General features: G+C 43.1%; 1 protein-coding gene across 2 annotated transcripts in view; it reads right to left on the reverse strand.

The window, feature by feature from the left end:
- The window catches only part of CLCN2 (chloride voltage-gated channel 2), a 189,884-nt gene extending 174,661 nt beyond the window's left edge, over window positions 1-15,223 (reverse strand). For both annotated transcript variants that reach the window (XM_056565666.1, XM_056565667.1), the window contains exon 1: window positions 15,066-15,223. In XM_056565666.1, coding sequence (XP_056421641.1) covers window positions 15,066-15,116 — 51 coding nt within the window. In that variant the 5' untranslated portion in view covers window positions 15,117-15,223. The remainder of the gene's footprint in view (window positions 1-15,065) is intronic.
- Window positions 15,224-16,140: the final 917 nt, after the last annotated feature.

Raw genomic sequence — 16,140 nt, forward strand, 5'->3', positions numbered from 1 at the left:
TGGTGAACGGGGGGAGCCCCCTCCCCCTGTCAACACCATAGATGCCATGATCAGGATTGATCACGGCATCTACGGGGTTAACTCCTTAACGACGAAGGACCCGAAGCTAATACAGGACATCACCGATAGCAGTGATGCCCTGTATTAACCCTTCAGACGCGGCAATCAAAGCTGACCGCTGCGTCTGAAGTGAAAGTATCTGGGCTGCTCAGACAGGCTGTTCGGGACAGCCGCGGTGAAATCGCGGCGTCCCGAACAGCATACAGGAAACCGGGAGGGACCTTACCTGCCTCCTCTGTGTCCGTCCGGCGAATGACTGCTTCGTGCCTGAGATCCAGGCAGGAGAAGTCAATTGCCGATAACACTGATCACAGGCGTGTTAATACACGCCAGTGATCTGTGTAAAAGATCAGTGTGAGCAGTGTTATAGGTCCCTATGGGAGCTATAACACTGCAAAAAAAAAAAAAAATGTTAATAAAGGTCATTTAACCTCTTCCCTAATAAAAGTTTGAATCACCCCCCTTTTCCCATAAAAAAATAAAACAGTGTAAATTAAAAAAAAATAAACATATGTGATATCGCCACGTGAGTAAATGTCCGAACTATAAAAATATATTGTTAATTAAACCGCATGGTCATTGGCGTACACGTAAAAATCCAAAGTCCGAAAAAGCCTCTTTTTGGTCACTTTTATACCATTAAAAAATGAAGAAAAAGTGATCAAAAAGTCCGATCAAAACAAAAATGGTACCGATAAAAACTTCAGATCACGGCGCAAAAAATGATCCCTCATACCGCCCTGTACGTTGAAAAGTTATAGGGGTCAGAAGAGGAAATTTTTAAACGTATACATTTTCCTGCATGTAGTTATGATTTTTTCCAGAAGTACGACACAATCCATCCTATATAAGTAGGGTATCATTTTAACCATATGGACCTACAGAATAATGATAAGGTGTCTTTTTTACTTAAATATGCACTGCGTAGAAACGGAAGCCCCCAAAAATTATAAAATGGTGTTTTTTCTTCGATTTTGTCGCACAATGATTTTTTTTTTTCCATTTCGCCGTGAATTTTTGGGTAAAATGACTAATGTCACTGCAAAGTAGAATTGGTGATGCAAAAAATAAGCCATAATATGGATTTTTAGGTGGAAAATTGAAAGGGTTATGATTTTTAAAAGGTAAGGAGGAAAAAATTAAAGTGCAAAAACTGAAAAACCCTGCGTCCTTAAGGGGTTAATGCTGCCGGGACCGGCGCGATCCCTGGCTGTAATTGACAGCCATGTCCCGCCGGTGATCTCCTGAGCTGCCCGTGGCAGAGCAGGAGATGTGAGGACGTATGCATACGTTCCAGCAAGCGTACATGTCGGGTGCTGGGACGTATGCAAATGTCCCATAGCAGGAAGGGGTTAATTAACAATGTAAAAATAGAAATGTATTTTTACAACTGAAGCCATAAGTTTATATACATATAAGTTAAAGACATTAAAGCTCCATCCTTACATTGCCTCAGAGGAACCATGTGCAGGCTGTCATGACAGGGGTGTGGAAATGTTATAAAAAAAACTACTTGTCCAAGGGATTAAATATCTACTTGTACCTGTTACTCAAAATAATTTCAACCAAAATAGTCTGTAAAAAATGTCTTTATTAGTTTATTTAGTTTTTGCACTTTAGTTTTTTTTCTCCTCGCCCTATAATAGCCATAACTTCTATTTTTCAATCTACAGACCCATATGAGGGCTTGTTTTTTGCGGGAACAATGGTACTTTGTAATGACAAATTTCATTTTTCCTTAACATATGCTCCAAAACCAAGAAAAAATTTGTGAAGTGAAATTGGAAAAAAAATTATTTAAAAAAATGCAATTTAGCAAATTTGGTCTTTTTATTTTTTTACGCCATTCACCTTGTGGTCTGACTTTTTTTTTTTTTATTGCCATTTTCTGACGCCTATCACATTTTTATTTTTCCATATACTGGGTTGTATGATGGCTTCTTTTTTGCGCAGTAATCTGGTGTTTTTGTCGGTATAATATTGGTATTGATCGGACCTTTGGATTGCTTTTTTTTTACTTAATTTTTTCTGGATATGATGTTATAAAAAAAAAAAAAAAATGCAAAAATGTAGTCTCCACAGCCTCCTGCAGCCGGGGGAACTGCTACTCCCATCATGGAAACCATTCTGTTCCATGATGGGAGTAGTAGTACCCCCTGCTGCGGGAGTCTGTGGGCAGCTGTCAACTGACTTTTCACAAATATAAAAACTGCATACGGCTTTTATAATGCACAATTTTGCATACGGTTCTGTTAGTTTTTTGTTTGGGGAAAAAAACTGATACAAAACCATATTGCAAAATCGTGATGTGTATGTAGCCATAGGGTGCATTCACACACGTTATCTTCATACGGTCACCAGATCTGGCTGGGGTATGTAAAACCGGGTGCTCCAGTATTCCAGCCGGACCAGGCCCATATCTCATTTATTTGAATGAGCGACCGGAGTCAGATAGTCAGACAGCTCATTTTTGCCCCATATGCGGTTTTGTGGCATACGACTGTAGCATACGACGGTTTTCAGTCCGGCAACAAAACTGGATACAGGGCAAAAACGAGCCAACTGGAGTCACTATCCGACTCCGGTCAGCTCATTAATACGAGACCCGGCCCACATCTCACTCATATTTATATCCCGAGTGAGATGCGGGCAGGGTCCGGCTGGTAAATGTCAAAACCATGCGCTCCCAGATCTCAGTCCACATCTCATTCATTTAAATGAGAGACCGGAGTCAGATAGTGATCCGCTAACCGTATGAAGAAAACATGGTGTGAATGCGCCCTAATACAGTTTTCTAGCAATCTACAACTTATCATTCCTTCTTACTTCAGCTGTATCTGTGCCTCCCACATTATGTGGGAATAAGATACCCCACAGACACAGCTAAAGAAAGTAGAAATGATAGCCCCTTACCACTCCTGTGGTTTCACTGTGCCTCCTACCTTGAAGACACACAGGCACAGCTGAGGGGATATTTCGGGCAGATACAGTTTACAATGTATTATACAGTGATCCCTCAACTTACAATGGCCTTAACATACAATAGTCTTTTCTGGACCATCATAACTTGAAACCAGACTCAACATACAATACTATGGACATTCCAGATCTGTGATACCTGTCACAACTGGAGGAACTGACCAAACAGAATGGGCATTTTACTGGCAAATCACCTCTATTACTGAAGTACATGCACTGAATGGCTGTCTGGTAACGCCTCCTACAGTACAGGGAGGAACTACATGTTCTGTACTACTCCTTACCTGTGCCAGGGTTAGCTGCTCCTTTGGACACCAAGTAAGGGCAGCTCCATTTGGAACACTGTGTGTACTGTACAGGACCCCGAAGAAGCTCCTGTCCTCTACATAAACCATTGTTTCCCAACCAGGGCGCCTCCAGCTGTTGCAAAACTACAACTCCCAGCATGCCCGAACAGCTGTCCGGGCATGCTGGGAGTTGTAGTTTTGCAACAGCTGGAGGCACCCTGGTTGGGAAACACTGACATAGACAGTGATTTACAGCTTCCAGCAGATCTTTATTACTTTTATATGTAAGGATTTTCTTTATCTATATTAATTATCTACTTAGTTTTCTTTAATCCTCACTTTTTCCTATTTTTGGATGACATTTTGGTGGCTTCAGAACCAATTACCAGGTTTCCATAGAGTTATGGTCTCAACATACAATGGTTTCAACATACAATGGTCGTCCTGGAACCAATTAATATTGTAACTTGAGGGACTACTGTATAGAAAAATGTAGAGGGTAACAAACAACCCACATTTATTACAATACAGTAAAATGTACTAAACTAACCAGCGACAGGTACTGAGGACAGTTGATGTCAGTCCCTTGCCCTCATGATACAACAGTCCTGCTGTATGCTAGATAGGGTTGTGTTGTTGGTAGTAAAATAAAAGCGGCCATCACTCAATGTATATTACAACGTCACTAAAACCAGTGAAGATTGCTGCACATCTGCAACCTATCCCCATAGACCTTTATGGTCAAGTCACTGAAGAGACTAACCTTTACAACACTTATATGCAGCACATTTAATGCTGCGTAAAATCCGCTGTGCAGCCGTGTATTCAGTGAGGTATGGAGGCAGGGCTGCGTGTCACAGTTATGTTGGTGCGCAGCCCTGCCTCCAAACCTCACTGATCACACATGGCTGCTGCAGTCAGCTAACAGAAGAATACGCAGCGTATTTCTCAATATTCATCGTGAAATATGCTACATATATGTTGTGTGTGACCCTTCCCTTAAAGGGGTTTTTCCCTTAAAGGGGTTGTACCACTTTCCACAGCAAACTAAATATCTTTGTTTGGTTGAATGCAAATATATGTCTGCCTCTGAAACATAATGTAGATATGACCATTTTTTTTTTTGTCTCTGCTTTCTTTTTATATTCCCCCCTTTTCATATGAAAACCTGTGTGGTGGGTGGAGCTTCGGATTGTCACATGATTTGCTCGAAACTTTATTTCTTAGCAGTCATTAGAGCAAATGCTCAGTTCTGTGATGTATAGTGTAAGTCATGAGTTAGGAAAATCTAATCTTCATAATGGTAAAGTTATCTCTTCTCACGCAGCATACAGTCTTATTATAGTGAAACATATTCTTCCCCTTTTGCCAATAGATTTTAGTGTTACAAACTGTATTATAGACAGCTATATTGGTACATACTAATAATGTATATTTCTCTATAATGGCCAGTGAATATTCAGCCAGACTTTGTAAGTACGTAAGTGAACATCATACAGTGTAGCTGCTGTATGCTGTAGTCTATATGGCTGTATACTCACTGTGTTAGGAGAACTGAGCATGCCTGACCAGAAGAGAGAACTACACTGCTCAAATAAAGAAAGGGAACACTAAGATAACACATCCTAATCATACATAGTTGAATGTGCTGACAACAAAATCACACAAATATCAATGGAAATCAGGTCTGGAGGTCTGGATATGGAGTCACACTCAAAATCAAAGTGGAAAACCACACTACAGGCTGATCCAACTTTGATGTAATGTCCTTAAAACCAGTCAAAATGAGGCCCAGTAGTGTGTGTGGCCTCCACGTGCCCATATGACCTCCCTGCAACGCCTGGGCATGCTCCTGATGTGGTGGTGAATGGTCTCCTGAGGGATGTCCTCCCAGACCTGGACTACAGCATCCGCCAACTCCTGGACAGTCTGTGGTGCAACGTGGCGTTGGTGGATGGAGCGAGACATGATGTCCCAAATGTGCTCAATCGTATTCAGGTCTGGGGAACGGGTGGGCCAGTCCATAGCATCAATGCCTTCCTCTTGCAGGAACTGCTGACATACTCCAGCCACATGAGGTCTAGCATTGTCTTGCATTAGGAGGAACCCAAGGCCAACCGCATCAGCATATGGTCTCACAAGGTGTCTGAGGATCTCCTCTCGGTACCTAATGGCAGTCAGGCTACCTCTGGCAAGCACATGGAGGGTTGTGCGGCCCCCAAAGAAATGCAACCCCACACCATAACTGACCCACCGCCAAACCGGTCATGCTGGAGGATATTGCAGGCAGCAGCACGTTCTCCACAGCGTCTCCAGACTCGGTCACATCTGTCACATTAGCTCAGTGTGAACCTGCTTTCATCTGTGAGAGCACAGAGTGTCAGTGGCGAATTTGCCAATCTTGTTGTTCTCTGGCAAATGCCAAACGTCCTGCATGGTGTTGGGCTGTAATCACATCCCCCACCTGTGGACATCGGGCCCTCATAGCACCCTCATGGAGTCTGTTTCTGACCGTTTGAGAGGACACATGCACATTTGTGGCCTGCTGGAGGTCATTTTGCAGTGCTCTGGCAGTGCTCCTCCTTGCACAATGGCAGAGGTAGCGGTCCTGCTGCTGGTTTGTTGCCCTCCTACGGTCTCCTTCACGTCTCCTAATGTACTGGCCTGTCTCCTGGTAGTGCCTCCATGCTCTGGACACTACGCTGACAGACACAGCAAACCTTCTTGCCAAAGCTTGCATTGATGTGCCATCCTGGATGAGCTGCACTACCTGAGCCACTTGTTTGGGTTGTAGATTATGCCTCATGCTACTACTAGAGTGAAAGCACTGCCAGCATTCAAAAGTGACCAAAACATCAGCCAGGAAGCACAGGAACTAAGAAGTGGTCTGTGGTCACCACCTGCAGAACCACTCCTTTATTGGGGGTGTTGTGCTAATTGCCCATAATTTTCACTTGTTGCCTGTTCCATTTGCACAACAGCATGTGAAATTGATTGTCAATCAGTGTTGCTTCCTGAGTGGACAGTGTGATTTCACTGAAGTGTGATTGACTTGGAGTTACATTGTGTTGTTTATTTTTTTGAGCAGCGTACTTACAGGGCATATCCCATAGCAATAACCAGAAAAGAAGACAGCATCCAGCCTATACTGGGAGGGCAGCCTTTCAAAAACAATTGAGTTCTGATAATTACTTTATTTGCAAATATGTTTAAAGGGGTACTCCAATGGAAAACTTTTTTTTTCAAATCAACTGGTTCCAGATAGTTAAACAGATTTGTAAATTACTTCAATTAAAAAATCTTAATCCTTCCATTATTTTAACAACTGCTGCATGCTCCATAGGCAGTTGAGTTTTTTTCTTTTCAGTCTGACCTACTCTAGTACTCTCTGCTGACACCTGTCTGTGTCAGGAACTGTCCAGAGTACAATCAAATCCCTATAGCAAACCTCTCCTGCGCTGGACAGTTCCTGACATGGACAGAGGCGTCAGCAGAGAGCACTGTGGTCAGACTGAAATTAACTTCACAACTTCCTCTGGAGCATGCAGCAATTGATAAGTACTGGAAGGATTAAGATTTTTTTTTATAGAATTTAACTCTTTAATTCCTTAAATGGGCACTGTCAGATACAAAAACTTTTGATATGTTGTAAAGCATGCAAATCCAATAGGTTTTGCAAATGCTTTCATTAGAAAATTTTCAGTATTTCATACTGAAAAAGCCAGTCAAACAACTGCCCCCCCCCTGCCTGCTTGGACACATACTAGTCCTGCTGTGTCCATGCATCATCACCTACGTCACGGACACACTTCCTTGATTGACAGCTGTGAGCGCAGGGCTCAAAGCTGGAGGAAATATCCTCCCACTGTCAGCTTGTGTCCCGCTACTGTCAGTAAGGACAAGCTGGGAGTTGTAGTTTTGCTAATGCTAGGGGAGATGTGAGCAGACAGCATACTGAGGGAGGGGGCGGAGACCTGTACAGTGAGGCCACGCCCCCTCCCTTTGAGAGGAATTCAGACTAGTGAGCTAAATTAAAAGTGCAATAAAAATATAAATAAAGGTGCTAGACACATAAAAATTATGCACATGGTCAGGATTAGGTACTGAGTGATATATTAAAAAATGTGTTTTTTGTTGGCTCTGATAGGTACGCTTTAACCCCTTAAGGACTCAGGGTTTTTCCGTTTTTGCACTTTCGTTTTTTCCTCCTTACCTTTTAAAAATCATAACCCTTTAAATTTTCCACCTAAAAATCCATATTATGGCTTATTTTTTGCGTCGCCAATTCTACTTTGCAGTGACATTAGTCATTTTACCCAAAAATGCACGGCGAAACGGAAAAAAAATCATTGTGCGACAAAATCGGAAAAAAAATGCCATTTTGTAAATTTTGGGGGCTTCCGTTTCTACACAGTGCATATTTCGGTAAAAATTACACCTTATCATTATTCTGTAGATCCATACGGTTAAAATGATACCCTACCTATATAGGTTTGATTTTGTCGCACTTCTGGAAAAAATCATAAATACATGCAGGAAAATTTATACGTTTAAAAATTTCATCTTCTGACCCCTATAACTTTTTTATTTTTCCATGTACGGGGCGGTATGAGGACTCATTTTTTGCGCCGTGATCTGAAGTTTTTATTGGTATGATTTTTGTTTTGATCTGACTTTTTGATCACTTTTTATTCATTTTTTAATGTTATAAAAAGTTACCAAAATACGCTTTTTTGGACTTTGGAATTTTTTTGCGTGTACGCCATTGACCTTACGGCTTAAGTAATGATATATTTTTATAGTTCGGACATTTACGCACGCGGCGATACCACATATGTTTATTTTTATTTTTTTTTACACTGTTTTATTTTTTTTATGGGAAAAGGGGGGTGATTCAAACTTTTATTAGGGAAGGGGTTAAATGACCTTTATTAACACTTTTTTTTAACTTTTTTTTTGCAGTGTTATAGGTCCCATAGGGACCTATAACACTGCACACACTGATCTCTCATCCTGATCACAGGCGTGTATTAACACGCCTGTGATCAGCATTCTCGGCGCTTGACTGCTCCTGCCTGGATCTCAGGCACGGAGCAGTCATTCGTCGATCGGACACCGAGGAGGCAGGTAAGAGCCCTCCCGGTGTCCGATCAGCTGTTCGGGACGCCGCGATTTCACCGCGGCGGTCCCGAACAGCCCGACTGAGCAGCCGGGATACTTTCAGTTTCACTTTAGAAGCGGCGGTCAGCTTTGACCGCCGCTTCTAAAGGGTTAATACCGCACATCGCCGCGATCGGCGATGTGTGGTATTAGCCGCGGGTCCCGGCCGTTGATTAGCGCCGGGACCCACGCGATATGATGCGGGATCGCGGCGGGATCCCACTTCATATAGCGGGAGCCGGCGCAGGACGTAAATATACGTCCTGCGTCGTTAAGGGGTTAAGGACACAGCCCATTTTTGGCCTTAAGGACCAGGCCAATTTTATTTTTGCATTTTTGTTTTTTTCCTTCTCGCATTCTAAAAATCATAACTCTTTTATATTTCCATTCAAAGACCCATGTGAGGGCTTGTTTTTTGCACGATTAATTGTACTTTTGAATTACATCACTAGTTTTACCATAAAATGTATGGTAAACCCCAAAAAATATTATTTATGAGAGGAAATTGAAAAGAAAACTGAAATGTTGCAAATTTTGGAGGGTTTCAATTTCACACTGTACATGTTACGGTAAAACTAACATGTTTTATTCTGTGAATCAATACGATTAAAATTATACCCATGTTTACATACTTTTCTATTATTGTACTGCTTTTAAAAAAAAACCTCAAACTTTTTTAACAAAATAAGTAATTCTAAAATTTTCTTTTCCATTTTGACCATTTCTCATTTTTCAGTATACAGAGTTGTATGGGAGCTTATTTTTTGCATGTAACTTTGTAACGAAACTGGTCAATTAATCAGGTGAGGTGTAGTCACAGCAAATTCAGGAGGCCCAGGTAGTAAAAGGATGGGGAGGTTTATTCCACCAAAATAAGAAGTGTGATGTTTCAGCAAACACTGTGCTTGAAAAGGGCACTGGTTTGCCAAAATGTTGCATTTATCACTTTGGTCAAATAAACTTCTGCATTTTTCACTACCTGGGCCTACACTGACCACCCCAATCCCATGAATGTCCTGGTTCTTCCCGATTCCTGTCTCAGCAGGAACATCCCACTCAGCAAATCACTGGAGGAACTGGATTGAATGGGTAGCTCCCCCTAGGACAGGAACCATGAAGGAGCGGTAACAAGCCTGGACTGGGAAACGTCACGAGATATATCTAAAAAAATAAAAACAACTTCTTAGACAACCATTTTTTAAAAAGGGATTTTGTGTGTGTGTGTGTGTGTGTGTGTGTGTGTGTGTGTGTGTGTGTGTGTATATATATATATATATATATATATATATATATATATACACACACACAAAAGAAAAACAACCTATACTTAAAGGGGTACTCCGATGGAAAACTTTTTTTTTGCTCTGGACAGTTCCTGACATGGACAGAGGTGACCGTGGCAAAAAAAAGAAATCCAAAAAGAAAAGAATTTCCTCTGTAGTATACAGCCTCTATTAAGTACTGGAAGGATTAAGATTTTTAATAGAAGTAATTTTCAAATCTGTTTAACTATCTGGCATCAGTTGATTTAAAAAAAAAAAAAACATGTTTTCCACCAGAGTACCCCTAATGCTCCAAGTTTTGTCTTGGGCTAAAAAAAAAAGTGCCTTAATGCAAGCCTAGAAAATAACCCAAATGTAGCCACTAGCTGACTACAATCAGGCCTTTGAAATGAATGGGGTCCACGCCGGTCTGTGTATGTTGGCATGCAATTTTGACATTTTGCTGATGCATCCATCCCATGGAGGACACAAACATGATGTGAACCCTGCCTAATACCAGATGCTGAACTTTAAAAGGACACTATCAGCAAGAACAAAGTCTTAAACTTGAACTAGTGAATTATTAGCTGAAAGGATATGGCTAATTCTTCAAGCAAATAATTACCTGCAACTATGATGAAAGTGTCTTATATTGATGTTCACTTTTATTGATAATGTGCTTCAATGAAACCGCACACCATAGGGCTCACAGAATGCTTAGCACTTTCTGTCTGGTCTGTTACTTCAGTGTGTACCCGAAAAAGAACAGAAAAAACTCCCCCAATAACGCTTGATGTGGCACCTACAACACAAGCTTTTGTATGCCACATAACAGATGTGTAGTCACTCCACAAGCACCGTATAAATGAAGACTTGGAAGATCAGTACAGGTGACAAATGCCAACAGCTAAGAGTTCACATCTGCCCTGGAGCGCCGTTCAGGAGCTTCACCGCAGAGTCAGTTTTTAGTGACAAACAGAGCTGGACAGTCCACTGCACAAAGGACACCAACTGACTTTGAATGGGTTCTGTCAGGTTTTTGTTTTGTGTCAGTTGTTTTGCAGGAGGGGAAAAAAGAAACTGACCTGTAGTCTATGGGTGTTTATTATTACTCCCATAGACTTTACTGCCACAGAAATATGCAGTGTCAAATACGCAGCGTATAAGCTACGTGTGACCCTACCCTTAAAGTGGACCTGTAAGCAGTTCTGAGCTATTAAAACAGCTCACAGTACTATAAAGAGGTCAGGGAGCAGAGTGTAGACATGTTGTTCAAGCTCCTGATTGTGTCCGATAATGCCCAGAAGGCAATAGCTACTTGTTAGGTGGAAAGAGCGCTATACATTGAGAGTATCCCCAGACCCTCCTCTCAGCTATGACCGATAGTTCAAGCAAGCAGTCTTCTGATAGGACGCTAGAGCTAGAAGGGGATAGTTAAAAAGAGGAGCCAGAAACACTCTAAAGAGCGTTCTGGGCACCTAACCAGTACAACCCACCTCCGAGCCCTTGAGGAGGGAGACTCAACAACATTTCTCTTGGTCATGCAAGCTGCATGACGAAGACCTCAGTAGTGGCTACACTCTTCTTTATAGGATGGTCATCAGTTTTGATGGATCGGATCTTATGACAAATCTGCTTTAGGGTGCGTTCACACGCTATTACTAGCAGTGTGTTGCCTGCTGCAGGAAATCTGCTGCGAGTTACGCTACCATTCATTTGAATGGGTCCACAAACAGTCCGCAAATCTGACACTATTGTAGACTGTCTGTGGACCCATTTAAATCAATGGTAGCGTAAATCGCAGCGGGATTCCAGCAGCAGGCAACACACTGCTAGTAATAGCGTGTGAACGCACCCTTAAAGGGGTATTCCAGGAAAAAACTTTTATTTATATCAACTGGCTCCAGAAAGTTAAACAGATTTGCTAATTACTTCTATTAAAAAATCTTAATCCTTTCAATAATTATTAGCTGCTGAAGTTGAGTTGTTCTTTTCTGTCTGGCAACAGTGCTCTCTGCTGACATCACTGCTTGTCTCGGGAACTGCACAGAGTAGAAGAGGTTTGCTATGGGGATTTGCTTCTACTCTGGACAGTTCCAAAGACAGGTGTCATCAGAGAGCACTTAGACAGAAAATAACAACTCAACTTTAGCAGCTCAGAAGTACTGAAAGGATTAAGATTTTTTAAAGGAGTACTAAGGCGCATTTTTTTTATTAGCCCTCTGTGCCCGGGCTGCAAAATTAAACAAAACAAACTTTAACTCAGCTGCCTACGTTCCCCCGTTGCTCCGATGTCAGTGTCCCGTTCTCTGGTCCCTGTCTTCTTGCGCTTTCTGCGGGTCGGTGAGTCACGCAGCGTATCTCAGCGTATCACCAGCCGCAGCGGGACTTTGCTGCGGCCGGTGATACACTGAGAGCAGCGTGACTCACCTACCCGCAGAAAGCGGAAGAAGACAGGGACTAGAGAACGGGACACTGACATCGGAGCAACGGGGGAACGTAGGCAGCTGAGTTAAAGTTAATTTAAAAAAAAAAGGGCCCATAGTACTCCTTTAATAGAAGTAATTTACAAATCTGTTTAACTTTCTGGAGACAGTTGATATATATAAAAAAAAAAAAAGCTTTTTCCTGGAATAACCCTTTTAACCCCTGTCGTTAACAAAAACTTTTGATATAAAGTAGATAATACTATTATATGTATATTTGTAATATTCATTGATTAAAAAGTTTGTATATTTTTGAGTGAAAAAATGCTGTCCCTGCAGCTATTGCTTGTGTGTCTCTATGAGGAGTCCAAATACAGCGAGGGCAGGACAAGCAGGGCTCTGTGCAGTGAGGACAAAAAGGGCTCTGTGCAGGCTCTTGGCTTGTCAATTATCCTGATGTGTGAGCCGGGAGCATGTCATAGAGCCTCAGCGCACAGAGCCCTGCTTGTCCTCAGTGCACAGAGCCCTGCTTGTCCTCAGTGCACAGAGCCCTGCTTGTCCTCAGTGCACAGAGCCCTGCTTGTCCTCAGTGCACAGAGCCCTGCTTGTCCTCAGTGCACAGAGCCCTGCTTGTCCTCAGTGCACAGAGCCCTGCTTGTCCTCAGTGCACAGAGCCCTGCTTGTCCTCAGTGCACAGAACCCTGCTTGTCCTCAGTGCACAGAGCTCTGCTTGTCCTCAGTGCACAGAGCCCTGCTTGTCCTCAGTGCACAGAGCCCTGCTTGTCCTCAGTGCACAGAGCCCTGCTTGTCCTCAGTGCACAGAGCCCTGCTTGTCCTCAGTGCACAGAGCCCTGCTTGTCCTCAGTGCACAGAGCCCTGCTTGTCCTCAGTGCACAGAGCCCTGCTTGTCCTCAGTGCACAGAGCCCTGCTTGTCCTCAGTGCACAGAACCCTGCTTGTCCTCAGTGCACAGAACCCTGCTTGTCCTCAGTGTACAGAGCCTTGCTTGTTCTCACTGCACAGAGCCCTCACTGCACAGATTGCTGGCAGTTCCTAAAATGGACAGAGATGTCAGCAGAGAGCACTGTGCTCATGACGTCAGCAGAGAGCTCTGTGTTTCAAATGGAAAATAATTTCCACTGTAGTATTCAGCAGCTAATAAGTACAGGAAGGATTAAGATTTTTTAATAGAAGTAATTTACAAATATGTTTAACTTTCTGGCACCAGTTGAATAAAAAAAAAATAATAATTTTCACCGGAGTACCCCTTTAAATTGGGCTGTGTCCTTAAAGGGGTACTCTGCTGTTAGACATCTTTGGATAGGGGATAAGATGTCTGATCGCGGAGGGGCCGCCACTGGGGACTCCTGTGATCCCACCTGCAGCAGCCTGGTACCTCTGCAGCCCGGAGCTAAGTTTTCTCCAAGGCTGATGACAGGTTGTGCAAGGGATGGTGTGACGCCCCTTCCATAGACTTGTATTGAGGGGGACGGACGTGACGTCACGTGGGGAGCGGGGCCGTGACATCATGATGCCCCGTCCCCTGCACTGCCCTTCATCAGCTTCGAACTTAGCTCCGGGCTGCTGCAGGTGGGATCGCAGGGGTTCCCAGCGGCGGGCCCCCCACAATCAGACATTTTATCCCCTATCCTTTGGATAGGGGATAAGGTGTCTAGGCGCAGAGTACCCCTTTAAGGTGTTATAGTTGAACTATCATGCAGAAAAACGTATTACCTATCCTTTGAAGTTTTAGATTGCGGAGGGTCAAACCACTGGGACCCATCGCAATCTGCTGCACAGGATCCCGGCTTTCCCTGGGAACGTTCAGCTATCTCCAGCTCTCTTATAGAGATGGAGGGGGCATGTCGGCCACTGCTTCGTGCGGGGTCAACGTTCCCTGTTCCCAGGGAGAGCTGGGGTCCCATGCAGGTGATAGCGGGGGGTGCCAGCGATCAGACCCCCAACGATCTAAAACTTATCCCCTATCAATCTAAGGATAGGCCATCAATCCCAGGAAGTCCCTTTAATGGCTTATTTAATCAGTATGTAATCAATGTTAATGTCAGGAAAAGTTTACATTATGAACCACCTCAAGAAAAATAGTCACTAATTATTCTGTGTTCAAATTTTTCAAGTTTTTTCATATACTCATTTGAATAGAAATGTGGGATGTTATTTTTGGGAAAGTGACAGGCTGGGAGTTGTAGTTTTGAAACAGCCGAAGAGCCACAGGTTGTAGTCCAGCCATAAAGGATATACTTTTACTGTATGTCAGGGTTTCCCAACCAGATGTTGCAAAACTACAACTCCCAGCATGCCCACACAACCGAAGGCTGGAAGTTGTAGTTTTGCAACATCTGGAGGCACCCTAGTTGGGAAACCCTGCTGTATGTATATGATCCCAGAGCAGGGGTAAAGTCTCTTTTCTCCAGTGACATGCTGAAGTAATGTGCAGGGATCACAGGGAAATGTAGACCTGGTACTACAATATAACATGCTGCTACTACTGTCATATGAATGAGGGCTCACTACATACAGCAGTGGCTCCTGAACAGACGTGCAACTACAATTCCCAGCATTCCCTGACAGGACTTCGATTTTGCAAATCAGGTTTTCGTTTGGCACCGCAACCTGTACATCCCCTAGCACTAGCTGCAGGGCATGCTGGGAGTTGTAGTTTCAGAAACAGCTGGCGAGACAAACACTGCAGCTGGAGGGGTGATGAGGGCAGTGTGGGGGCGGTATGAAGGCTGCAGTCGGGCGGACATGTAGTGTACATAGTCATATATAGTGTACACACTCACTGAAAGCTGAGGTTTTACAGAAAAGCTGCAGGGACGTCATAGTGACACAGGGTGGGCTCCATCCCGGCTCCGCGCCTATACCACTCACCAGAGTCTGCTCGTATTTCAGAGCCCTGGGCTCCATCCCGTTCCCGGGCATGGCTGCAGCTCTCTCCCCTCCTCGCTCGGTCTTATGGAGCCTGCGGCTGCCTTCTCTCCCTCTAGCTCGTTCTCATTCAGGACAAGTCTCTGTGTCCCACGTCTCTCTGCTTCTCCCTCCCCCGGTGTAAGTGTCCAGCCCCAGGTCCCGCCTCATCTCCTCCTCCTCCTCACTGTACATAGTATTTACTTCATGCCTGAGCCCGGGACCCTGCTCTTCACACAGGTAGTGCCATACCTATTACACATGGGTCACTCTGGTCACCTGACTATGTTATTTGAGGGTCGTGACCTGATTAACCCCTTAAGGACGCAGGGTTTTCCGTTTTTGCATTTTCATTTTTTCCTCATCACCTTCTAAAAATCATAACGCTTTCAATTTTGCACCTAAAAGTCCATATGATGGCTTATTTTTTGTGCCACCAATTCTACTTTGCAGTGACATTAGTCATTTTACCAAAAAATCCACGGCGAAACGTGAAAAAAATTCATTGTGCGACAAAATTTCCGAAAAAATTTAATTTTGTAACTTTTGGGGGCTTCCGTTTCTACACAGTGCATTTTTCTGTAAAAATGACACATTCTCTTTATTCTGTAGGTCCATATGATTAAAATAATACCCTACTTATATAGGTTTGATTTTGTATTACTTCTGAAAAAAATCATAACTATATGCAGGAAAATTTATAAGTCATCTTCTGACCCCCTATAACCTTTTTATTTTTCCGTGTACGGGACGGTATGAGGGCTCATTTTTTTGCGCCATAATCTGAAGTTTTTAGCGGTACCATTTTTGTATTGATCGGACTTTTTGATCATTTTTTATTCATTTTTTCATTATATAAAAAGTGACCAAAAATACGCTATTTTGGAATTAGGATTTTTTTTGCGCGTACGCCATTGACCATGTGGTTTAATTAATCATATATTTTTATAACTCAGACATTTCCGCACGCGGCGATACCACATATGTTTATTTTAATTTACACCTTTTTTTTTTTTTTTTATGGGAAAAGGGGGGCAAT

Source organism: Hyla sarda, chromosome 3, assembly GCF_029499605.1.
Source record: "Hyla sarda isolate aHylSar1 chromosome 3, aHylSar1.hap1, whole genome shotgun sequence".
NCBI lineage: Eukaryota > Metazoa > Chordata > Amphibia > Anura > Hylidae > Hyla > Hyla sarda.